Source organism: Pseudophryne corroboree, chromosome 6, assembly GCF_028390025.1.
Source record: "Pseudophryne corroboree isolate aPseCor3 chromosome 6, aPseCor3.hap2, whole genome shotgun sequence".
Taxonomy (NCBI): Eukaryota; Metazoa; Chordata; class Amphibia; order Anura; family Myobatrachidae; genus Pseudophryne; species Pseudophryne corroboree.
In genome coordinates this window covers 338,084,409-338,110,754 of record NC_086449.1, presented here as the reverse complement: position 1 = coordinate 338,110,754, position 26,346 = coordinate 338,084,409, and the positions used below count along the sequence as shown (strand labels likewise).

The 26,346-nt window shown below is 43.1% G+C and overlaps 1 protein-coding gene across 1 annotated transcript in view; it reads left to right on the top strand.

Moving 5' to 3' along the window:
* LOC134932228 (cholesterol side-chain cleavage enzyme, mitochondrial) overlaps positions 1–25,068 on the top strand; it is a 300,636-nt gene extending 275,568 nt beyond the window's left edge. The window contains exons 4-9 of the mRNA XM_063926454.1: positions 4,059–4,262; positions 8,036–8,190; positions 17,338–17,504; positions 17,588–17,666; positions 18,024–18,215; positions 23,528–25,068. Coding sequence (XP_063782524.1) covers positions 4,059–4,262; positions 8,036–8,190; positions 17,338–17,504; positions 17,588–17,666; positions 18,024–18,215; positions 23,528–23,665 — 935 coding nt within the window. The 3' untranslated portion in view covers positions 23,666–25,068. The remainder of the gene's footprint in view (positions 1–4,058; positions 4,263–8,035; positions 8,191–17,337; positions 17,505–17,587; positions 17,667–18,023; positions 18,216–23,527) is intronic.
* The last annotated feature ends 1,278 nt before the right edge of the window (positions 25,069–26,346 follow it).

The window sequence follows — 26,346 nt, the reverse complement described above, 5'->3', positions numbered from 1 at the left end:
CGCTGGGCGGAAAAACATACAAGCGTTTTGTCAGCGATGTTCGTTCCAGGAGTGGACGACTGGGAAGCAAACTTCCTCAGCAGACGATCTCCATCCAGGAGAGGGGAGACCTCCTCCAAGTAGTCTTTGAAGGGGTGACATGTCATTGGGATTTCCTCAAGTAGGAATGATGGCATCTCATCTCAACAAGAAGCTTCGGAGTTCCAGGTCAAGGGACTCTCAAACAGGAACAGTGAAGGCACTGGTGACACCGTGGGTGTTTTCAGTCGGTATATGTATTCCACACGTTTTCTCTCGTTCCAAAAGTTCTGGGTTCATAAAAAGGAAATTCGGATGAGCCTCATGGTCCCAGACTGGCCAAGGAGAGCTTGGTATCCAGATCTCAGGAATTACTCATAGGAGATCCCTGGCCTTTTCCTTTGCGCGAGGACCTATTGCGGCAGGGGCCTTGCGTGTATTAGGACTTACCGCGGCTACATTTAACGACATGGCGGTTGAACGTCAGATCCTAGTCTGTAAGGGTATTCCCACGGAAGTTGTTCCCACACTTATTCGGATTAGAAAAGGGGTAACGTTTAAACATTACTACTGTTTTTGGAGAAAATAAGTTTCTTGGAGTGAATCCAAGAAGACTCCTACGGCAGATTTTCAGCAATTAAAATCGGCCTTCTCGGTTTTCTTTCAGAATCAATTGGACTCCCTTTCAGAAGTTCAGACTGTCGTGAAGGGAGTGGTGCACCTCCAACACTCCTTTTGTGTCCCCTGTGGCACCAGGGGATCTTAATGGGGTGTTGCAGTTCCTTCAATCACATTGGTTTGAACCTTTACATAAGGCGGAGTGAAATTCCTCACTTGTAAAGTGGTCGTCAGGTTGGCCTGGTTGGCATACGCAAGGCGAGTGTCTGAGTTGGCGGTCTGGTCTCACAAGAGACCTTATTTGATCTTCCATGAAGATAGAGCAGAGTTGGAAACTCCTCAACATTTTCTACCAAAGGTGGTTTCTTCTTTCCACATGTACCAACCTATTGTGGTGCCTGTGGCTACGGACGCCTTCGCTGAATCGAAGTTTCTGCATGTGGTCAGAGTTTTGAAAATGTATGTCGCCAGGACGGCTCCGTTTAGGAACACAGGCTCTGTTTGTCCTGTTTGCTCCCAGCAAGTTTGGGTGTCCTTCCAAGCAGACCGTTGCGCGCTGGATCTGTGGTATGATTCAGCATGTTCATCTCACGGCAGGATTGCCGTTACCGAAATAGGTGAAGGCCCATTCTACTAGAAAGGTGGGCTCGTCCGGGGCGGTTGACCGGGAAGTCTCGGCATTGCAACTTTGCTGAGCAGCTATTTCGCAAACAATTGGGCTAAGTTTTACACTTTTAATGCCTTGGCCGAGGTTGACCTCACGTTTGGTCATTCGGTACTGCAGAGTCGTCTGCACTCTCCCGCCCTTTCTAGAGCTTTGGTATAACCCCATGGTCGTATGAGAAAATAGGATTTTAATACCTACTGGTAAATCCTTTTCGCTTAGTCTGTAGAGGATGCTGGGCGCCCGTCCCAGTGCGTACTGTATCTGCAGTTATTAGTTGTGGTTACACACATGTTGTGTTACGTTTATTGTCAGCATGTTGCTGCAATTGTTCATGCCGTTGGCTTGTGTTCTGTTGAATGCCACGTTCTGCGGCATGCTTGAGGTGTGAGCTGGTAAGAAGCTCACTGTGGTTTAACTATAAATCCTTTCCTCGAAATGTCCGTCTCCCTGGGCACAGTTCCTTAAACTGGAGCCTGGAGGAGGGGCATAGAGGGAGGAGCCAGGTCACACCATTTGAAAGTCTTAAAGTGCCCATGTCTCCTGCGGATCCTGTCTATACCCCATGGTTCTTGAAGTGACCCCAGCATCCTCTACGGACTAAGAGAAAAGGATTTACCGGTAGGTATTAAAATCCTATTATCACTTGTTTACTAATCTTAAATGGAGCACCAACCAATCAGCTCCTGTCATTTTTCAAACACACGGCAGTTAGGAGCTGATTGGTTGGAGCACCATTTAAGATTAGTAATGAGTGATAACAATATTACTCATTGTTAAATATGCCCCTAACTATCAACAAAAACGACACCCATCTCATGCTTTCCCAATTATTGGCTATATAGATACAGATGCAGGCAGTGACTGTTGAGAAAATGAACTACAGTACAATTCCCAACAGCAAGCTATGGGATAGGTGTTTAGGCTTTGGGACTGATGTGTGTTTCTGGATTTCCCATTGTTATTTAAAACATAATGGGTGGGATGCATCAAAGCATATTTTGCCGTTTTTGGAGGTTTTCCGGTTATTGCATATGCACGAAGCTCCAGAATGCAATAAATTCCGGAGCTTGGACCCAATGGGGATTACCATCTTTAGGTGGCATTACCCAATAGAAGCCTATGGGCTTCTATTCGCATTTCCTCCTGAGAGAGATCCAATCAGATCCTCCCAGAGCGTACCCAAAACCATCTCCCTGGTGCATGTGTCATATGATGCATGCCCAGATGGACTCCCAGGTCACAAATCCAGAAGTCCCCACACCACAAGAACAGCTGTCATCGGGAGAGCTGTCCTTTGCTAAAATATTCCTGCATATGGCATTAGTAAGCGCTGATATGCATGTGATGGGTGGCGGGATGCACCACATTCAAAATGTGATTCGTCATGCATCAAGCCCAATATACTATATCTAAAACTATAACACTGACCACCCTGAGACCCCCCCTTCTTCTTATTCATTAAAGTCAATAACCTCCACACATTGAGTCCCTTTCTCCCATTACTGCTGATTTCAGTTCTACTTCATCTCCAAGATCCAGCTCTTTCTCTCCTTGGCAGCAGCAGCTAACACTATCATTCACTTCCTCAGTTACAGTACCTCCTTTTCTCTGACCTTCCCATGTCTCACCTCACCCCTCTTCATTCTATGTATACTAGATAGCACTGCCAGCCTGCTTTTCCTCTCTTGCTGCTTTACCTCAACTGTTCCTCTCTGCCAAACGCTACACTGGCTCCTTGTTAGAGTCATGTAAGGCCCAACAGCATGAGCATGAGGAAAACCTCATTTTTTACAATATACTATCCACTCAGATGGTGTATAATCCGTCTGGCTGGAGCTGCATATTTCAGCCTTTGATAGTTTGCTCAATATCTCCTCATTTGAAAATGTGTTTTGGGTAGATAACAGTGTTAGGATTAGGAATTGAATTTAAAAGTGGGCAAGTATCCCGCTTTCCCCACCAGCCTAATCTGACAGGCTAAGGGGTTGATACACTGTATCAAGCAGTGAATAGTGGATACATTTGCCCTTAGCAAACCAATCAGCTTCTACCAATCATTTTATAGAATTAAATGTTACCTCCAAGCTGATTGGTTGCTATGGGCAACTTCTCCACAAGGCCACTTCTCCACTCTTTTCACTGCTTCTTACAGATGTAGCCACGGTCATCTTACCCATGGCACAGCAGCACGGGCACACGTGTTGCTCCGAGCCGAGGGTGCAACTTTGTACACCAAGCTGTGACTAGGTACACCATCCATTAATTCCCATGGCTGTGCACATGCATACGTGCACACATAGTCGCAGACACACTAGTCGCGCCAGCGTTGCTATGGATAAGGCGCTTGATAGCAAAGCTAAGTGTGGCTACATGTGTACTTCTACCCCATGCGGTCTAACTGGGAGGTGATCTGGGAAGAACAAGGCAGTAGGGCAGAGAGATGGGAGCCAAGCAGATTGAGAGAGCTGGCAGTAATTGAAAAACAGGTGCTTTTTAAGTGAGCTGGGAGACAGTCTGATAGGACAGAAGGCATGAGATACAGAGGAGGGGTGCAGCTCAAGAGAAATCTTGGCTATACTATGTATACTTGAACTGCCATGAGAAGTTACATAGACATCTTTTAAATAAATGGTTTGTATTTAGCTCACAGTGTTAATGCAGATCATCTTTAGATGTTTGTGTGTGCACGGCACAACATATCATTTATGTTATTTCTGTTTGTATTAATTTGTTCAATTGATGTTCACATTCACAGCTGTTTCCTATGTGCTGTATGGACAGCGGCTCGGTCTCCTGCAGGATTATATAAACCCTGAATCTCAGAAGTTCATAGACTCGGTATCAGTAATGTTCCACACCACCAGTCCAATGCTTTATATTCCTCCACGGCTGTTGAGACTAATAAACTCATCTGTTTGGACAGATCATGTGAAGGCATGGGATGCCATTTTTAACCATGGTGAGTGTGCATAGCTACACGAGTTAGTGCATACCAGCTTATGACTTCAAGGGATGTTCTATTCAAGTGGTTGATATTAGGGCTATTATTGTATTTATCCCTTCTATCCCAAGTATCATATTAAATGAGTCTATATTGTGGTTTTAACATAGGATTAATCTATAACTACTGTATTTCTTTAATTTGGATTCTGAACACCTCTGTCACCTGTGTGATATTGGGCTATTGGGAAACAGAGCAACTTCGTGCTAATGGCCACTGTGACTGCAATAGTAGTGCCACTGGGCGGTACATCTCTATCTTCTATCAGTCTGGTACAGTTCAGTGGACAGATCTTGTATGTTTGTCTACCCAGTCTCATAAGAAATGCTTTGTAGTGGCTTCAGATTGGTGGATTTGGTGAATAATGTATACTTAACATACAATGCCTAACACTCTGAACAAGTTATATACTATGTTAGATATTTCAGTAAAGGTGAGGTTGTTTGGGATGGAGGATTAAAGAATACTTAATTAAATTATTCCAACTGTTATTATATTCTGAAGCACAAGCATATTTAATAAAGCAGTGGCTAACACTGAACTGATTTCTTTGAATGTAAAGAGCTAATTCTACCTTTATTAAATATGAAATAAGTCATGATTGCAAACAGACATTGGGCCTATGTTTTATTGATTTATAGTTGGTTTCACTGAGCTTGGATGCAACTATAAAGAAAGTTTCAATGAACTAATTGTATACTTACAGTTCCAAACCAAGGTGATTAGTAAAAACAGGTCTGTAATGTTTGCAAACAAGTGACTTTCACGTTTGCTCAGTCTACACCTTGCAGCTGTTAAATGTTGCAAAGAAAATAATTCTAGTTCTAGAGTTTTTCGTAAGTAGCATTTCAAAAATTTCAACTAGACTATGTAATTCATTTAATAAATAGCTCTGGTACAGGTCTGACGATTTTCTATGACTTATCTCCTTAATTATTTACCACTCTCTCCTGAGTGGACAGTGGGGGTAATTCAGACCTGATCGTAGCAGCAACTTTGTTAGCAGTTGGGCAAACCATGTGCACTGCAGGGGGGGCAGATATAACATGTGCAGAGAGAGTTAGATTTGTGTGGGTTATATTGTTTCTGTGCAGGGTAAATACTGGCTGCTTTATTTTTACACTGCAATTTAGATTGCAGATTGAACACACCCCACCCAAATCTAACCAGGGATGGATCTAGACTTTTCTTTAGGGGGGGGGGGGGGGGGGCGGTTTACTGTTTAATCTTGACTCCTCCCTCTACAGTCCCAACTCCTCCCATCTGCAATCCTAACTCCTCCTCTCTCAATTCTGACTGAACTTTTTGAGTGAGACTGAGATAGAGCTTTGTGATTGTTCTATGTACATGTGACTGTGCTATGGGGTAATTGTATTTATTAGCCCTAGTACCCACACACCAGCAAGTGAGGGGCAAATGCTCTGTAACCCTTGCTCTCCTGGCTCCTCTGTGCTGCTGTGGTATAAGCTGCAGCACATCGTTCTGCCTCAGGCTCTCCCCGGAGAGCTCTCTTCTGCTCAAAAGTGGGCGTGGTTATGACTGTGTTAGGGGGGGGGCAGTTGCCCCCTTCGCCCCCCCCCCCCCCCCTAGATCCGGCCCTGAATCTAACTCTCGCTGCACATGTTATATCTGCCTTCCCTGCAGTGCACATGGTTTTGCCCAACTGCTAACAAATTTGCAGCAGCAATCAGGTCTGAATTAGGCCCCGTGTTAGGGATTTCTCCTACATCTAATACATTAACAACTACTGTAGCAGGAAAAAAATTGTTGCTAATGATTTCAGCAGGTGCTCACAAATGCATTTTACAAATGTGGATTCATGCGGATCCTGCAGCTTTGGGCCTAATTCACTACCGCTTTCAAATGTGAGATTGCACTAAGTGAGCGATTATCGGCAGACTGAGCATGTGCTGTGAACGCATTGCACGTGCGTGAAGGTCAAAATGCAATCAGTCTGCGTATGCAGCTTAATTGTAAAGAGAACGCAATTTGATTGACAGTAGTGACCATTCGTGGGTGGTAACATGGCGTTTGTGGGGAGTGGTTGGGAAAACGCAGGCGTGTCATGGTTGTTTTCGGGGCGATATCTGACATTTGCAAATGCTGCATTGAAAAACATGGCGTATGGTGTGACTGCATTCTCATTGATTTGAGTAATCATGGGTCAGCCGCAACTGTCGATGGTGCTCATTTTTTACGATTCTGCTAATACATACGCAGATTTGTGATCGCATCGGTGGGCGTCTTTTATTCTTTCTGGGCGGCTCTTCACATGCGATTTTTAGCATTAGTACTTTGTGAAAACCTACTAATAGCGATCCATAGTGAATTAGGCCCCTAGTCTTTATTTCATGTTAAATTATATTATGCTTCCCGTATGGACTGGTTAGAAGCGTCTGTACAAAATGAAGAATCTACGGAAAAACTCTTTTCAATCTGGGAGGGTTTTCTAGATTCACTTTCACCCGAATTTAAAATTTAGATACATAAATGTTTCCATTCACCTCAATAGTATTAAACAAAGTTACTGTATTAATGGGTGATACTTCAATTAATACTGCTGGAAATTCTTTAAATCTATGATTTTGTGAATTCCTACCTTGCTGACCGTGCACTTGATTGAATCTGATTGAATTTGTTAACTTAACCATACTTTTTCTATCTTTTTTTAGTCAGATGAGAACTTTGTGTGGAAATTATTCTTAAATATTAGTATAATGTTATTGTTTATTGATTGTATTTTAAGAATGTATGCCTGCAAGCCTATTAATAAATCAAATGTATATATATATATATATATATATATATATATATATATTTCTCAGAAAAAAACATATTTTCTATGACTGTTCATCGCCGCAGTCACAATATTTTAATATTTTTGCAGAGGTATTTTTTTTACTATTGACTGACCAAAAGCAGTAAGAAGTATCTTTCTTCACTGTTGGCCAGTTGGAGTCTCTTCTGAACATGCGTGTCCCAGCATTGCTGGGTCACACATGGGCTTGCACCTGAAGTCTGGTCTTGGGATTCCAGGTGCAGGTTCTGCAAATATTATAAAATAAAATAAATGTTAATGATATAAAAAAATATTTGAATATAATTGTAACTAGAAAATAAGCTATGTTTGAATAATAAAGCATTTTTTTTCTGTACTGCATCTTTAATGCCCACCCTGATAATGGCTATAACATAAGAGTACAGCTAAGGTACCACTGCAGTTCTTAAATATGAGATAACAAGGTATGCATGGGGTAGCTATTGCAGCAAATCCAATGCAATGGCCACTGGATTTAGGGATCTTTACCTTTAATAAATGATTTTTATTATTATGATTATTATTATGATTATGATTATGATGATTATTATTATTATTATTATTATTATTATTATTATTATTATGTAGTTTTATAAACATTTTTGCAGCAGTTATAGTGCCCAAGTAAGCAGTGGGGCGAGTTGGGTGACCAACCTAAATGTTGGGTGCTGTTGTTAGCAGCTGGAAGGTTATGATGGTTTAATAGAGGAAAAGCACATGAGGGAAGAGCGCTCTGCTCAAGAGAGCTTGCAATCTACTGTATATACTGAAGACATGAACTGAACCTGCACATCAAAATATGTTGCCTCCTGAAATCTTGCTACCTGAGGTCCTATGTCTTCAGTAACATGACCAGTAATTTAAATTTACTGTGAATAGTGAAAAAATAAATAAATCTATATTTCTTCCACAGCTGATCGCTGTATACAAGGTATATACAGTTCCTTAAAGCAACGGTCAAATAGTACATACTCTGGAGTCCTTTCTAGTCTTCTCCTTCAGGATCAGATGCCCCTGGAGGACATTAAAGCCAGCATTACGGAGCTGATGGCTGGAGGTGTGGACACAGTAAGTGATGGGAAAAGTGTGTGTGTGTGTGTGTGTGTGTGTGTGTGTGTGTGTGTGTGTGTGTACAGCAATATATATATATATATATTGTATGTATATATATATATATATATATATATATATATACACCCATCAGCTATACATTACTTAAGGGCAAATGTAATAGGTGGTCAGATTTGTCACTAGAATAATTTTGTTAAAAGCAATACCGACCTGGTTTTCCTGTAAAAAAAAAAAAAAACAACAACAACAAAATAAGAATTTACTTACCGATAATTCTATTTCTCGTAGTCCGTAGTGGATGCTGGGAACTCCGTAAGGACCATGGGGAATAGCGGCTCCGCAGGAGACTGGGCACAAAAAGTAAAAGCTTTAGACTAGCTGGTGTGCACTGGCTTCTCCCCCTATGACCCTCTTCCAAGCCTCAGTTAAGATACTGTGCCCGGACGAGCGTACATAATAAGGAAGGATCTTGAATCCCGGGTAAGACTCATACCAGCCACACCAATCACACCGTACAACTCGTGATCTGAACCCAGTTAACAGTATGATAACCGTAGGAGCCTCTGAAAAGATGGCTTCCAACAATAAACAACCCGATTTGTTTGTAACAATAACTATATACAAGTATTGCAGACAATCCGCACTTGGGATGGGCGCCCAGCATCCACTACGGACTACGAGAAATAGAATTATCGGTAAGTAAATTCTTATTTTCTCTGACGTCCTAGTGGATGCTGGGAACTCCGTAAGGACCATGGGGATTATACCAAAGCTCCCAAACGGGCGGGAGAGTGCGGATGACTCTGCAGCACCGAATGAGAGAACTCCAGGTCCTCCTCAGCCAGGGTATCAAATTTGTAGAATTTAGCAAACGTGTTTGCCCCTGACCAAGTAGCTGCTTGGCAAAGTTGTAAAGCCGAGACCCCTCGGGCAGCCGCCCAAGATGAGCCCACCTTCCTTGTGGAATGGGCTTTAACAGATTTTGGCTGTGGCAGGCCTGCCACAGAATGTGCAAGTTGAATTGTACTACAAATCCAACGAGCAATCGTCTGCTTAGAAGCAGGAGCACCCAGCTTGTTGGGTGCATACAGTATAAACAGCGAGTCAGATTTTCTGACTCCAGCCGTCCTGGAAACATATATTTTCAGGGCCCTGACTACGTCCAGCAACTTGGAGTCCTCCAAGTCCCTAGTAGCCACAGGTACCACAATAGGTTGATTCATGTGAAACGCTGAAACCACCTTAGGGAGAAATTGAGGACGAGTCCTCAATTCCGCCCTATCCGAATGAAATATCAGGTAAGGGCTTTTATAGGATAAAGCCGCCAATTCTGATACGCGCCTGGCTGAAGCCAGGGCCAACAGCATTACCACTTTCCATGTGAGATATTTCAAATCCACTGTGGCAAGTGGTTCAAACCAATGTGATTTTAGGAACCCTAAAACTACATTGAGATCCCAAGGTACCACTGGAGGCACAAAAGGAGGCTGTATATGCAGTACCCCTTTGACAAACGTCTGAACTTCAGGCACTGAAGCCAGTTCTTTTTGGAAGAAGATCGACAGGGCCGAAATTTGAACCTTAATGGATCCTAATTTTAGGCCCATAGACAATCCTGCTTGCAGGAAATGTAGGAAACGACCCAGTTGAAATTCCTCCGTAGGGGCCTTCTTGGCCTCACACCACGCAACATATTTTCGCCAAATGCGATGATAATGTTTTGCAGTTACATCCTTCCTGGCCTTGATCAGGGTAGGGATGACTTCATCTGGAATGCCTTTTTCCTTCAGGATCCGGCGTTCAACCGCCATGCCGTCAAACGCAGCCGCGGTAAGTCTTGGAACAGACAAGGTCCCTGCTGGAGCAGGTCCTTCCTTAGAGGTAGAGGCCACGGGTCCTCCGTGAGCATCTCTTGCAGCTCCGGGTACCAAGTTCTTCTTGGCCAATCCGGAGCCACGAGTATCGTTCTTACTCCTCTCCTTCTTATGATTCTCAGTACTTTTGGTATGAGAGGAAGAGGAGGGAACACATATACCGACTGGAAAACCCACGGAGTTACCAGAGCGTCCACCGCTATTGCCTGAGGGTCCCTTGACCTGGCGCAATATCTGTTCAGTTTCTTGTTGAGACGGGACGCCATCATGTCCACCTTTGGTTTTTCCCAACGGTTTACAATCACTTGGAAGACTTCTGGATGAAGTCCCCACTCCCCCGGGTGGAGGTCGTGTCTGCTGAGGAAGTCTGCTTCCCAGTTGTCCACTCCCGGAATGAACACTGCTGACAGTGCTATCACATGATTTTCCGCCCAGCGGAGAATCCTTGCAGCTTCTGCCATTGCCCTCCTGCTTCTTGTGCCGCCCTGTCTGTTTACGTGGGCGACAGCCGTGATGTTGTCCGACTGGATCAATACCGGTTGACCCTGAAGCAGAGGCCTTGCTTGACTTAGGGCATTGTAAATGGCCCTTAGCTCTAGGATATTTATGTGAAGAGACGTTTCCATGCTTGACCACAAGCCCTGGAAATTTCTTCCCTGTGTGACTGCTCCCCAGCCTCTCAGGCTGGCATCCGTGGTTATGGAACATAGAAGGAATATCCTTAAGGGATATATGAATCATAGTGTTTCACGTCACTATGCAGAAATTCATTCCAGTAATCCAGCTTGCCTCCAACTCATTGGCCTTGAACAGATTAAAATCACCCCTAGAGGTGGAGATAGATTTAGAACTCTATGTCGTCAGGAAGCTGCATGGATCTGGAAATTACAGACTCTGAAACCCCAAGGGTTGAATGAAACCATAGATCTTGAATTCATTTAGCTATATTTAGCGGGTTCAGTTTATTTCATCTTTTTCTGTTGAAGTAAAGAATCATACATGAAGATTGGTCCATATTCCTTTCTCTCTTATTATTTTATTAAATTTTTCTTTTTTTTTTCTTTTTTCACCATTATTTTTTATTTTTTATATATATATATTTTTTTGTTGTTCGTATTTATTATATTGGTTACCCATTTATTGCTATCTACCATACTGATGGAGAGGATCTGCGGGGTCTGAGACCATGACTGCGAGCAGACCTGGCGCTGCCGCTATACTGCTAGTGACGCGCCAGATTTTTTCTGCACGCTAGTCTGGCCACTGACCCATGCAGCCAGTCCTACTTTAGTTAATCGATTACAGGTGTAATTACAATAGCTTAGATGTTGATATGATGAAGATACTATCCTCTAAAACTATAAAACTATATAGCTATAAAACTATAAAAACAACATTATATATATTTCTTTTTCTACATGTTTATATGTGTGAAGTGTCTTTAATTCACATTTTCCCATGCTATAATACTAAGACTTGAGCTTATAAAGATAGCAATATGAAGAGATGTGTTGTGTAGATATTTCTTTACACTTGGTATTTCACATGATTTATGATAGGCTTTTTTAGTATAAACATTTATAAATAAATAATAAAATTGAGACCTAATAAACGTATTGTCTACTATAATATGCTATTAACAACATATAGCACTTAATTTACCATATGTGTATATATGCTTGTATATTCCTGTTCCCCACTCATAAGTGGGAGACTATTAATGGATAAATGCTGCAGCTGCTGAAAGATCTTTTAATATAGCTGCAGCCTCATGGGATTAAAATGATTCTATCCGCATAACAGAAATATATTTATATTTTTATTTATGTTGTTTTTATTTATGACAAACTGTTAGCCATAGGATTGATTTTAAAATATATATTTTTTGAATTAAATGTCTAATTAAAAACCCTGTGACACGTTATCTGTGTATGAAGACTCTGATTTCAGAGCACCTGTTGAGCCTTCACACTCACCTGTTTCTAATGATTTTAATGGGACAAGGTATAAAACAACCACAATTGTGCTCAGAGAAGAACACTCTGCCTCTTGAAGAAGCCGCCTGAGGTGCGGAGAAACGCGTTGAGGGTACAGAAGTAAGGGCCACACTTGACCATTAAGTGTCCCACGGAGCACGACATCCATCACTTTCAGCCGTTTGTTACAAGTTACCGGTGAATGATCCAGCCTGTGATTCAATCACTCCACTCTAACTCTCCTTGCATTTGGAACATTGTTACCTCCTGCCCGGCCGGGCGTCGCTCAGCAAGCTGGAGGATCTGTATGGTGATCTAATACAGGCAACTGGTGCTACACAGAAAGAAGTGGCTTTCATCTGAATATACCGTTGACGGATGTCTCACCCATGCACAGGGTGATAACAAGCGGTTTCTTAACCATTCATCCCGTACAGCAAGAGATCATTACGTCTCAGTGAGTAACATTAATCGGCTGGTTTATTTTGCTCCAAGGAAACACTATTTAAATCTGGACACCTTTATGGTCACAAACGCTAATTACATCAGTTTACAGGACTTCCTTTTCATTTAAACTGTCTGATATGGAATTAATGTGAGAGATTAACCCTATCTTACAGAGACGGGTTCTCCTGCATATTAGTGTCCCTTTCACTTATTTATACACTTTATGTGTGAACTATAAGGTATAATACCTCAGTTATATGCTCTGTGTAGTGTTGTGTCTTTTAATCAGTTTGTTATTGGTTTTATGTTAATAAATTGTGTTTTTATCAACATCACTGGTACCGTGCGCCTACTTGGTGATTTTGTTTTAGTGGCATCCGTGGTTACCAGCATCCAATCCTGAATGCCGAATCTGCGGCCCTCTAGAAGATGAGCCTTCTGTAACCACCACAGGAGAGATACCCTTGTCCTTGGAGATAGGGTTATCCGCTGATGCATCTGCAGATGCGATCCGGACCATTTGTCCAGCAGATCCCACTGAAAAGTTCTTGCATGGAATCTTCCGAATGGAATCGCTTCGTAAGAAGCCACCATTTTTCCCAGGACTCTCGTGCACTGATGCACTGACACTTGTCCTGGTTTTAGGAGGTTCCTGACTAGCTCGGATAACTCCTTGGCCTTCTCCTCCGGGAGAAACACCTTTTTCTGGACTGTGTCCAGAATCATCCCTAGGAACAGTAGACGTGTTGTTGGAATCAGCTGTGATTTTGGGATATTTAGAATCCACCCGTGCTGACGTAGCACTACCTGAGATAGTGCTACTCCGACCTCTAACTGTCCCCTGGACCTTGCCCTTATCAGGAGATCGTCCAAGTAAGGGATAATTAATACGCCTTTTCTTCGAAGAAGAATCATCATTTCGGCCATTACCTTGGTAAAGACCCGTGGTGCCGTGGACAATCCAAACGGCAGCGTCTGAAACTGATAATGACAGTTTTGTATCACAAACCTGAGGTACCCTTGGTGAGAAGGGTAGATTGGGACATGGAGATAAGCATCCTTGATGTCTAGAGATACCATATAGTCCCCTTCTTCCAGGTTCGCTATCACTGCTCTGAGTGACTCCATCTTGAATTTGAACCTTTTTATGTAAGTGTTCAAAGATTTTAGATTTAAAATTGGTCTCACCGAGCCGTCCGGCTTCGGTACCACAAACAGCGTGGAATAATACCCCTTTCCCTGTTGTAGGAGGGGTACCTTGATTATCACCTGCTGGGAATACAGCTTGTGAATAGCTTCCAATACTGCCTCCCTGTCGGAGGGAGACGTTGGTAGAACAGACTTCAGGAACCGGCGAGGGGGAGACGTCTCGAATTCCAATTTGTACCCCTGTGATACTACCTGCAGGATCCAGGGGTCCACTTGCGAGTGAGCCCACTGCGCGCTGAAATTCTTGAGACGGCCCCCCACCGTGCCCGAGTCTGCTTGCAGAGCCCCAGCGTCATGCTGAGGACTTGGCAGAAGCGGGGGAGGGCTTCTGCTCTTGGGAAGAGGCTGCATGGTGCAGTCTTTTTCCCCTTCCTCTGCCCCGGGGCAGGAATGAGCGGCCTTTTTCCCTCTTGCCCTTATAGGGACGAAAGGACTGGGTTTGAAAAGACGGTGTCTTTTTCTGCTGAGAGGTGACCTGGGGTAAAAAGGTGGATTTTCCAGCCGTTGCCGTGGTCACCAGGTCCGATAGACCGACCCCAAATAACTCCTCCCCTTTATACGGCAATACTTCCATATGTCGTTTGGAATCCGCATCACCTGACCACTGTCGCGTCCATAACGTTCTTCTGGCAGAAATGGACATCGCACTTACTCTAGATGCCAGGGTGCAAATATCCCTCTGTGCATCTCGCATATATAGTAATGCATCCTTTAAATGCTCTATAGTTAATAATATACTGTCCCTATCCAGGGTATCAATATTTTCAGTCAGGGAATCCGACCAAGCCACTCCAGCGCTGCACATCCAGGCTGAGGCGATCGCTGGTCGCAGTATAACACCGGTATGTGTGTATATACCTTTTAAGATATTTTCCAGCCTTCTATCAGCTGGTTCCTTGAGAGCGGCCGTATCAGGAGACGGTAACGCCACTTGTTTTGATAAGCGTGTGAGCGCCTTATCTACCCTAGGGGGTGTTTCCCAACGTGCCCTAACCTCTGGCGGGAAAGGGTATAGTGCCAATAATTTTTTAGAAATCAGCAGTTTTTTATCGGGGGAAACCCACGCTTTATCACACACCTCATTTAATTCATCTGACTCAGGAAAAACTACTGGTAGTTTTTTCACACCCCACATAATACCCTTTTTTGTGGTACTTGTAGTGTCAGAAATGTTCAATGCCTCCTTCATTGCCGTGATCATGTAACGTGTGGCCCTACTGGACATTACGTTTGTCTCGTCACCGTCGACACTGGATTCAGTATCCGTGTCAGGGTCTGTGTCGACCATCTGAGGTAACGGGCGTTTTAGCGCCCCTGACGGTGTCTGAGACGCCTGAAAAGGCACTAATTGATTTGTCGGCTGTCTCATGTCGTCAACAGTTTTTTGCAAAGTGCTGACATTGTCACGTAATTCTTTAATTACTACCATCCAGTCAGGTGTCGACTCCCTAGGGGGTGACATCACTATCACAGGCAATTGCTCTGCTTCCACATCATTTTCCTCCTCATACATGTCGACACAATCGTACCGACACCCAGCACACACACAGGGAATGCTCTGATAGAGGACAGGACCCCACTAGCCCTTTGGGGAGACAGAGGGAGAGTTTGCCAGCACACACCAGAGCGCTATATATATACAGGGATAACCTTATATAAGTGTTACTCCCTTTATAGCTGCTGTATTATATATTAGCTGCCAATAGTGCCCCCCCTCTCTTGTTTTACCCTGTTTCTGTAGTGTAGTCTGCAGGGGAGAGTCAGGGAGCCGTCCTTCCAGCGGAGCTGTGAAAGAAAATGGCGCTTGTGTGCTGAGGAGAAAGGCTCCGCCCCCTTCACGGCGGCCTTTTCTCCCGCTTTTTTCAGGAAACTGGCAGGGGATAAATGCATCCATATAGCCCAGGAGCTATATGTGATGCATTTTTTTTAGCCATATAAGGTTTTTATATCGTTTTTATTGCGTCTCAGGGCGCTCCCCCCCAGCGCCCTGCATCCTCAGTGACCGGAGTGTGAAGTGTGCTGAGAGCAATGGCGCACAGCTGCAGTGCTGTGCGCTACCTTATTTGAAGACAGGAACGTCTTCTGCCACCGCTTTCTCCGGACCTTTTCGCTCTTCTGGCTCTGTAAGGGGGCCGGCGGCGCGGCTCCGGGACCCATCCAGGCTGAACCTGTGATCGTCCCTCTGGAGCTAATGTCCAGTAGCCAAGAAGCCCAATCCACTCTGCAGTCAGGTGAGTTCGCTTCTTCTCCCCTTAGTCCCACGATGCAGTGAGCCTGTTGCCAGCAGGACTCACTGAAAATAAAAAACCTATTTAAACTTTTACTTCTAAGCAGCTCAGGAGAGCCACCTAGCTTGCACCCTTCTCGTTCGGGCACAAAAATCTAACTGAGGCTTGGAGGAGGGTCATAGGGGGAGGAGCCAGTGCACACCAGCTAGTCTAAAGCTTTTACTTTTTGTGCCCAGTCTCCTGCGGAGCCGCTATTCCCCATGGTCCTTACGGAGTTCCCAGCATCCACTAGGACGTCAGAGAAAACTATTACCTTAAATCCTATGGGGGGGGGGCTGGACTGCGCACCCTAATTCTAAACATAATAAAAATCTACCATGCTGAGACTTGTAGTGCTATACAGAAAAGAGAAACTGCAGGTGTACACTCTAAATACTAAGAATGCTACTAATCAGAACAATTACATGGAGTAAAATTGGGGTTCTTAGCATAATTTTGGTCGAAAATATGGGTCCACCTACCATGGCCAGTTGACCTCATCAAGTGGGTCCCTAACCAATCCAGCAATCACATCCAATCATCCCAATCACTCATACATTTCTTATATTTAAATGCTGGTGAATAACCATAACTGGGTGAAAAACCATAACTGAAATTAATATATATGACAATTATAATTAATAAGTTATATATTATAACTAATTATCAACTCAGAGAAGTTACATACAGTATACATTACTACTTACATAAGGTGCATAATAAAACAAACCATTATTTCCTTCTAAAAATCTCTCAGTAGGGATAACAAATATGACTGTCAGACACAGATGAGAGGTTACAAATTCATGCAAGTCATGCAAAAATTCAGCATGGCATGTGATGGAAGGAGAATGAGGGGTGGATGTTACAGTGTAGACGGTGTAGAAAGAGCTCACTACATCATGTGACCAGTATGATATTCTATAGCACACTATAGAATTACAAATCATTAAAAACAAAAAAGGGAAAATAGTAAATGCCAACATTATCCACCTGTGATTTATATAAAAAAAAAGGAATATATTTTTTGTCATAGCATTGCAGCTTTAACAATCTGAATTCTACTGTATGAACTAGAAATATATTTTGTTACTTATTAACCTATTCCTATATAATGGCATTCACCCAGCATAATGTGTCAGTTACTATGGAAGCAGTCCCAAGAACACAGAAATCTGCTTCATTTGCTGTATCATTACTGCTCCCGCTGCTTGTCAATAGGCTAAGCTGCACACTGGGATAAATTAGTCTAATGCAAGTAGGTGAAAGGAAATGTGAAATACTGCAGTGGCCATTCGTACTACATAGCTTGCATTGTGCATGTATAGACAAGAAGTGACAATATACTGCATTTCTTTATTGCTGTCCCAGACATCCATGACTTTACAGTGGGCCATGTATGAGCTAGCACGTGCCCCAGTGGTGCAGGAGAAGCTCAGGGCTGAAGTTCTGGCTGCCAGAGCATCTTCTGGAAGTGACCTCACAGCACTGTTGAAGATGATCCCATTGGTCAAAGCAGCAATAAAGGAGACACTCAGGTACAACAGTGACCATAACATTTACAGTATAGGTCTGCACTGTGCAAACCATGCCTAGCATCACTGACCCTTCTTTATGGCAGGTTGCATCCAGTGGCTATCACATTGCAGCGATACACCCAGAGGGACACCATCCTCCGTAACTACATGATACCAAGGGGGGTAAGTGCTAATAGAGCAAGTGTGCACATAGCCTCAGGAGCTGAAGAAATGATCATCGCTATTTTACAGATAGGAAATTGCCCATATCTAAGGAGAATATTAAGAAACCTTTTTTATATATTAAAATGCCTTTATAGTAGAAATTAATTTTCTGAATACAGATATAGGTATTTAAAACTGTCAAAGTTCTTAACATGTTGCAAAAGATGAATTAGGATGAATCGAAAGTGTAGTTTCTGTAATTTTGTATCATTTAGTGTCATCTTGCATAAATGTCAACCCACCGTATACTGTAGGATAAGAGCAAAACACTTTCTAGAAACTACTTTATAATGATTTTCTCCCCATCCCTATCAGACATTGGTGCAGGTTGGACTGTACGCAATGGGTCGCAATCCAGATGTATTTCCTTCTCCTCAGCGGTTCTCCCCTGAACGCTGGTTAGGGGGTGAATTGACACATTTTAGAAGCCTAGGCTTTGGGTTTGGCCCTCGGCAGTGCATCGGAAGAAGGATAGCAGAAATGGAGATGCAGCTCTTCCTTGTACACGTATGTAGAGACATTTATGTATGGAATCCTTATTAAAACCCAAACCTACAGATATGTTATAGTAACGAGGTAAGATGTTCCTTGTGCAAATAATATTTTGCGGCATTCATAAACAATATATGCATAAACGTATATGGAAAGGACTTGAGATATTTTTAATTAAATGTATCACAGGTACACGTGGATTCTACTTGGACAAGTGGACCGAATGTCGTGTCAACATAGGTAACATTGTATCCTGTAGAGCAGGGCAACTGTGGTTCCTAACGTGACCAAAGTGATATTGCTTTTATCTGTGGCTATTTTCCATGCTCGGAGAAATCTTTTCTCATATGGCCACACACCAACATGTACTGTACCACTAGCATTACATTCAATTATCCATCATCGTTCCTATGGTTTGGAAGTAGGCTAAAGAGAGCTTTTTGTATCCATCTAATCTCTGTTGCCAGTGCAAATTAATGCATTGTTTATACAGTATGTTGACTTTATTGGTTATTTCTTTTTTTGTAATAGTTAGAAGATAAAATTGCACAAATGGAATCCAATCAGAATCAATAGTTGTTGCTAATTGCATAGATTCTTACTACTATGTTTTAAAATTGTGATATGTGGATTGAATAGTCTCAAATGTTGACATTTAATTTATAGTCAATGGGGTATATGCAATTAGCGGCGAATCGCTGCAATTTTTCGCCCGTTTTTTAATTCGACACAATTTGACCGTCGAATTCCGGCAAGTGGGTGCCGGAATTCAACATATTCAATAAAAAACGGATTCGACAGTCCCGCTGTCGAAAAAACGGCCGATTTGACGGATTTTGATTAGACTTGTAAAAATGTAAAGTATAGGTAAGTATGTATGTGTCGACATGTGTGAAATAAAGTTTTACTATCACGGTGTGCGTGTCCTGTTTTTATTTGGGTATTTTTTTTCCAGTAGAACTACATGTACCAGTGGGCCCGTTTTTCTCCCGCATGCTGGTACTTGTGGTTCTCCAAGTACCAGCTTGCGGGGGAGGCTTGCTGGGACTTGTAGTACTACTGGAAAAAACAATATTCTTTCCATTTTCTCAAGGCTATCAGCCCCCATCCGCAGCCCTTGGATGGGGGGGACAGCCTCGGGCTTCACCCCTGGCCCTTGGGTGGCTGGGGGGGGGACCCCTTGATTGAAGGGGTCCCCACTCCCCCAGGGTACCCTGGCCAGGGGTGACTAGTTGGATATTTAATGCCATGGCCGCAGGGCGCTGTATAAAAGTGACCCCCGGCTGTGGCATTATCTGTCCAGCTAGTGGAGCCCGATGCTGGTGTAAAAAATACGGGGGACCCCTACTCTTTTTGTCCCCCGTATTTTTTGCACCAGCACCAGGCGCAGAGCCCGGTGCTGGTTTTAAAAATACGGGGGATCCCCTGTCATTTTCCCCCCAGGATTTTTAGAACCAGGACCGGCTCGAAGAGCCCGAGGCTGGTTATGCTTAGGAGGGGGGACCCCACGCAATTTTTTTTCAGATTTTTACCATTCCATTTAAAATAAATAAATAAATAAATAATAATAATATTTTAAAAAATATATAAATAATACTTGTGCCTCCAAAAAAGACAAACCAAGTACCTAATCCCTTCTAATATAAATAGATATGCTATTACCAATAAAAAAAACACCAAAAAAAACATGTTTTAATTTTTTTTTATTAGATTCCGCCACCAAAGTGTGGCGGATTGAAAATGACGAATTTACTGTCTAAAAGCACTGTTGTCGAATTTCCAAACTTCAATTGAATATACTTTTGTCGAATTGCCGCATTTGTACCATTGCAGAAATGTCGAATTTGACAAATGTCGAATTTCAAAAAGTCGAATTTGGAAAGTCCGTTTTTTTGACGGAAAGTACTGAATTGCATTGTCAAATTTTTTTTTTTTTGGCGAAAATTTCCCATTTTTCGACATTTTCGGGAATTCGACCGCAATTGCATATACCCCTATATCCTTTAGGGCACTAATATACACCTACAATTGATAATCTAGCAATTTGTAAAACAAAATGCTTATTTTTCTGCTGTCATATTGTGAAAGACAAAATATCATGTCCACATTAGCATATTCTTTAACAGTGAACTGAACTGATGTCAACTATAAGAAGGACATGGGTCTGAAGCCCAGGGCCTCTGCCACTTGTGAGATACTGTACTCCCTTGTTGTCTCTTGAACAAATGTTCTTTTGCCTCCAAAGGCCACTTTAGACACACTATGGCATGAAAACAGAGCATTGGTGACCTGGATAGCGGAACAAGAGGGTGAAGGGCCTTGCCCTTAAAAACTTATTAAGTAAAAGGGGTAAACTGGGAATGATATATGGTTGAGGGGTAGAGTGGAATAATGTTAAGTTCTCAGAGGGACTGGCACACTTTGATAAAAAGGTTTAAGGGTACATTTGAAGCTGAGGAAACTGGATGAGATTCCGACTAGACGAGAGATTGAGTTCCACAGGATGTGGTAAGCATGAGAGTAAGTGTCCAGGATGAAGAACAGAGGAAAAGCAAAGAGGGTGGGAAGGAGTGTGGGCAGAGATGAGGTTAAAGATGTATGGACGGGGTGAATGGTTTAAGGCTTTGTACATGAGAGTGAGTAGTTTAAACTGAATTCTAAGCATGTTTTGGAGCAAATTTGTGAGTTCTTATTAATCTTTGGAGTTTGATCATTTATATATATACTTATTAAGAAGTTGCGTGGACCGGCACTCCCGCAGCTGGAGATATATGCCCCGGTGCCCTCTGGTACAAATGTGGTAGGTTGGAAGCAATGAAGCAATCAGCGGCACTCAGGGTCTTATTTCAGCAAGCAATTGTATTGAAAAATCACGGCATAAAAACCAACGTTTTGGGACTGGCACGTCCCTTTGTCACTCACCTTGACAAAGGGACGTGCCAGTCCCGAAACGTTGGTTTTTAAGCCACGATTTTTCAATACAATTGCTTGCTGAAATAAGACCCTGAGTGCCGCTGATTTCTTCATTGCTTCCAACCTATATATACTTATATATATATATTTATATATTTCTTTGACGAGTTTTTGTTAGGCGCCGGGGTCCGCGATGTCCTCGCGGCCCGGCGCCTAGCAACTAGGGACGCCGTGCGTACGTAGCCGCCGGCTCCCTAGCAGCACAGGGACGCCGAGCGGCTGAGCCGCCTGGACCCTGGCAACGGGGACGCCATGGACGGACCGCGTTCCCCGTTGCAGGGTCAGATTTCAACATACACGCTGGTCTTGTGGGCGTGCAGCAGGGCAGCTGCACAGCATTTGGGGCAATTAGACTGGGGGCATCTGATTGGAGGACTCTTTGTTAAATGCTTCTCAGTGCTTCACACAGACGCCGGTAATAGCTTCCTGCATGCGGTTTTGGTTTGCTGAACGTCTGTTCCAGTCCTGCTGTGTCCGGTCATTCCTGTCCTCAGAAGTCCTGTATCTTGGAGTTGTCATCTCATCTCAAGAAGTCGTTTGGTCCCCTGTAGTCCTCATCGATCACCAGAGAATATCGAGTGGTGTTCGTGAGTTGCGGCTCTGCCGTGTGTTGCGGCTCAGCCGCTTTATCTTTATATTCTGTTTCGGAGCATTTGCGGAGGGTTCCGCTTCCACAAGTCCTCTCCGGAACTCGGCGGTGCCGGGTAGGAGAGTGGACAAGTGGATATTTTGGTTGTCCTTTTCCCTGGTGGTTTTTCCGCACATATTCTAGTTTCCAGTTAGCTTGTAGCCCCTGGCCTGGTTGTTTAGTCAGAGGGCCCCTTGTTATCACCCTGTCTCGGATTTCCCTTTGTCTCCCATTAAGACCTGAGGGGGCATCGGAGTTGGGCAGACATAATCCGCCCTTCAAACGCGGCTGCCATGGGCTCAAGCAACCATAGTCTCGCAGGGGATTTCTGACAGCACGGGCGAGACAACGGAGTTAGGGCGCAAGGGGCTATTTTCCATTCCCGCACCCTTCCCCAGCATTACGTTCCAGTGCTCCGGTCCTTGCAATAAGATCTCCTCAGACCAGAGTGCTGGAATCATAACAGTTTTATAAGTGTTTTATATGAATTACAAATTTTATTGCATGGTATATCAATTATTAGTATTTTAATATATCTGTGTCAATTACTGCGCTCTTTATGAGGTTTTAGGTAACCCCATATTGTTTTCTTGTGTGTTTGAGTAATTAAGAGTTATACAGTTAGGAGCTGTATTTACAGAAAAGGAGGTAATTGGGAGAGGCAGAACGAGGCATTAGCGTATGATGCCTGTAAAAGTGTGTTATATATATATGTGATAATGTCACCATTAAAAGGGAGTACCATGCAGTAATTACTCCCCTGTCGTCACCATCTCTAATACCCCCGCATTGCTCCTACCTAGTCAGTTGTCTTCTTATGTCCAATGTATTTATGGTGCTACAGTAGGTATTATAATAACAGTGCAACACTACAATATATTATCTGTACCAGTACTGCTGCAGGTCCACTCCAGGAAGAATTTGAAGACATTCGCACAAAGTTAGCTAAGCAAGTGCTCAGAAAGCTGAATTTATCTGGAGAAAGTGAAGAATGGGCACAGGGTAGGGAAGATGGCTGTAGGGTGTATTTTATTTGCTGTTTTCCAATGCCACCATCCCATGCGCCATGAGTCCTCGAGAGGGGAGTAGGCACAAAGTACTAGGACCTGAGGATATCTGGGGGGTCTAGTCCTGCCAGGAAGGCACAACCATATTCCTAAAATAGTGTGACGACTCCCTTTCAGTGCCATGCCGCCACAACCAAAGTGCAATATCAGCAACATGGCATGGCTGCTAATGAAGGAACTCACCAGCTAAAGTGTTTTGTGAGCTAAGTATGTATACTTGTGTATTATTTGTAGCAAAGAACATTGTAAAGGTATATTTCTCATTTAATCAACTGTGTATACATTGATACTAGAGTGTTACATGCAGATTGTAGAAATTACCAGTGCTACCTGCAACAGTTAGGCAGGCAGCATGAAGATGGCTAAGTGGCACATTAGTAAAACCACATTGGAGGCATGCATATTATTTTGAATGAGATATATATGGCAATAAATAATTATAGTGTAAGATAATGGGGGGAATGTAGTTGCCTGCGAGAAGCAGGAAGTGCGAGACTTCTCGTATCTTTTTAAAGCATTTACAATTTAATCATTTACACATCAAAACCAGGTTGGATTTTGCACAAAGTCTAGCACTTCCTGCTTCTCGCAGGCTATGACATTCCCCCCAATATGTTTAATGCTTAGTTAATTGTAAATTTCATGTTTTCCTTTTTCAGATTTTGGAGAATTTTAAGATAGAGGTAAACCGGATGGCTGAGGTGGGAACAACCTTCAATCTCATTCTCTTCCCTTCCAAACCCATTCTTTTAACTCTACGCCCTATCTCGCCGGACCGCCCTGAACACCTTTCCTAAAGCCTCTATGCCTTGTGAACTTGCTGATGTAGCTCATCTAATATAGTCTCCATAAACGGGGATATCATTTAGAGAACTGATATCATTACAGTTATAGAAGCAGAAATGAAGTGCTGTGACCACCATGTGATCTGGAGAATGCGGCTGAACTGATCATTGAATTCTCAAATGTCTAATTAGCAGAAATTGGAGCTGTTGAGTCTAATTTATGAAGTGCCTTAATTTGCACTGGTGCGCCTGGATTTCCACTAAAGTACATTGATTAAGAATTACTGCAACATTTACAGAGGACCAGAAGTTTGCAGCAGCCGTGGAAAGAGATGGGAAGAACTAGATTTATGGAACACTGTGAAAACTGTATTCATTTTGTTGTACAAAATTATTAAAAGGAGATAAAGAGTTGGAAAAAACACATTATTAGGGCAAATCCTTTATTTGAGGAAGATCATTTAGATTAATTTCCTTCACCAAAACAAGTGAATATCACATAAACTCTGAAGTAGCTGAGCCGAGGTCTTGTCCTACATGATGGCTACTGCTGCCTATGAGCAGGATTAGGGGCTGATGCAGACTGGAATGTCAGATGTTTTTTGTAGTGTATCTTGTGCTTAGTAAATGAGTGCACACAAGTCCGAGATTGCGGAGACAGAACGGGGTGTGACGGGGTATTTTCACATAACGTTCAGTAAGGGCATGACAAGCAAATGTATCCCATGCAAACAAGTACTTAGAAGTATATACACTTGTTAGGAGGTATATATTTTACCTCTAGTATATGCATACTAGCCTACTCTCCACGTATGGCCGGGGGGCTCCCGTAAATCGGTTTCGTCATCGTAGCCTGCCCCTGCTTTACAATGCCAGTAATATGGGCATTGTAAAGCAGGGGCGGGGCCACGATCGTGTCTCCATGCCCCCAGACCGCCCTCTATTCCAGAACCATGCCCTCCATGACCGGCACGTATGAATATATGGCAGGTGCCAGTACAAATTGATAACAATGACTAGTAGTAAAACAGACACATATGCTGCTGAAGTACATACGTACAGATCATGAGATGATACGCTACTTTTCTGCACGTTTCCCATTTCAGTATTGTACAGTTTATTTACTTACAACTCTATATCAGCCCCCCTACTAGTATATATACTGTAAGTTCTCCCAATAATAATTAATGTATTTTGTTACTTATAAAATAAACTTGTTTTTTTAATAACATGTTTTAGTTATTTTCAGTACAAATGTGCATACAGTACCTACAGTAGTCATCAGAGAAAATAATTTGTTAAGAGATAAACACTGTAAGATACTGTACATATTAGAAAATTAACAGTTGTGTTTTTAATGTAAGTTTCAACAAGACAAACATAAAAAAAATCAATAAAACAATTAACAAAATGAAGCCCATGTCTGTTATAGCTAGTCATTTGTCAAAAGGAAAGGTGACTTTCGGACCTATTCATTGTCCTTTCCTTTCTACAAAAGTTGATGATAATTAAGATTTACACCTACTTTAGTAGAAACGAAGTGATGAGACCCAGGGCCTGTGCAAGGTTCCTTGGCACCCTAGGCAAGACTTCAGCCTACTGTACACCTCCCCCCCCCCCTCCCTCACAGCCCACACACCAATATTGCCCTCAGGCATTGGCGTATCTACAATGGGTGCATAGTGTGATGTGTATATATAATTATACTTACCCCTCCAGAGTTCTGCGTCAGCCAGCACTGGTGACATAAATCACTGGGAAAATGGAGATAATTTTCCTGGTGATTCATGCATGCACCGTAGATATGTCCCCATGAATAATGCGCAGGCGCCATTTTCCCTGAGTCCTGCAAATGCACTGTAGACTCAAAGCCAGAGTCTACAGTGCTTCAGCCACTGACAAAGAGGAGGGGATCCACAAGGAGCCTGCACACAGGACCCCTCCTTTCTTATTCAGCTCCTGCCCTCAGGTGAAAATGTGGAGGTGGCATCTTAGACGTTTAACAACCGCCGCCTGTATTAAATTCTGAGAGAGAGACATCCTTAGTTTCATGATAGGCAAACTCAGGGGTGCCCCCCAGATCAGAGTGCCCTAGATGGCTGCCTAAAACTGCCTAATGGTAGAGCCAGCCCTGATGGGACCATATATTATAAAGATAACACAAGAGATATCACGGTTAGCTTTCAGTACCGATGTGGCATGGGGGCCTACTGTAAATTCATCAAGCTCCGAAAAATGATACATTTCCAGAACTTGATTTTTGGTACTGACTCCATCTTCCAGATAGTGACAGTTCCCTGACCCATGGCTGCCATTAGAAATTGTGGGGCTTGAGACTGGCAAAATAGGCAGGACCCATAGTGGAAGGGGAGGGGGGGGGGTGTCAGAGCCTTGTATAATGTGGGTGTAGCTACAGCAGAGGTGGGGCATAAATTGGTGCAAAAATTTACAAAGTCTGGGCTGTGGAGGTGGGCGTTATTGTAACATGTCAATCTATCATATAAATTATATGATACCCTAGCCCTGCTGCAGCAACCTCAATGTACATAGATACTCTCATGGCAACGCCATCTAACACACACAGATATACTCCAACTACCTCCCTCTCACACAAATATACCCAGCCCTGCGATCCACCTCCCTCTCACACACATATACCCAGCCCTGCGCCATCCATCTCCCTCTCACACAAA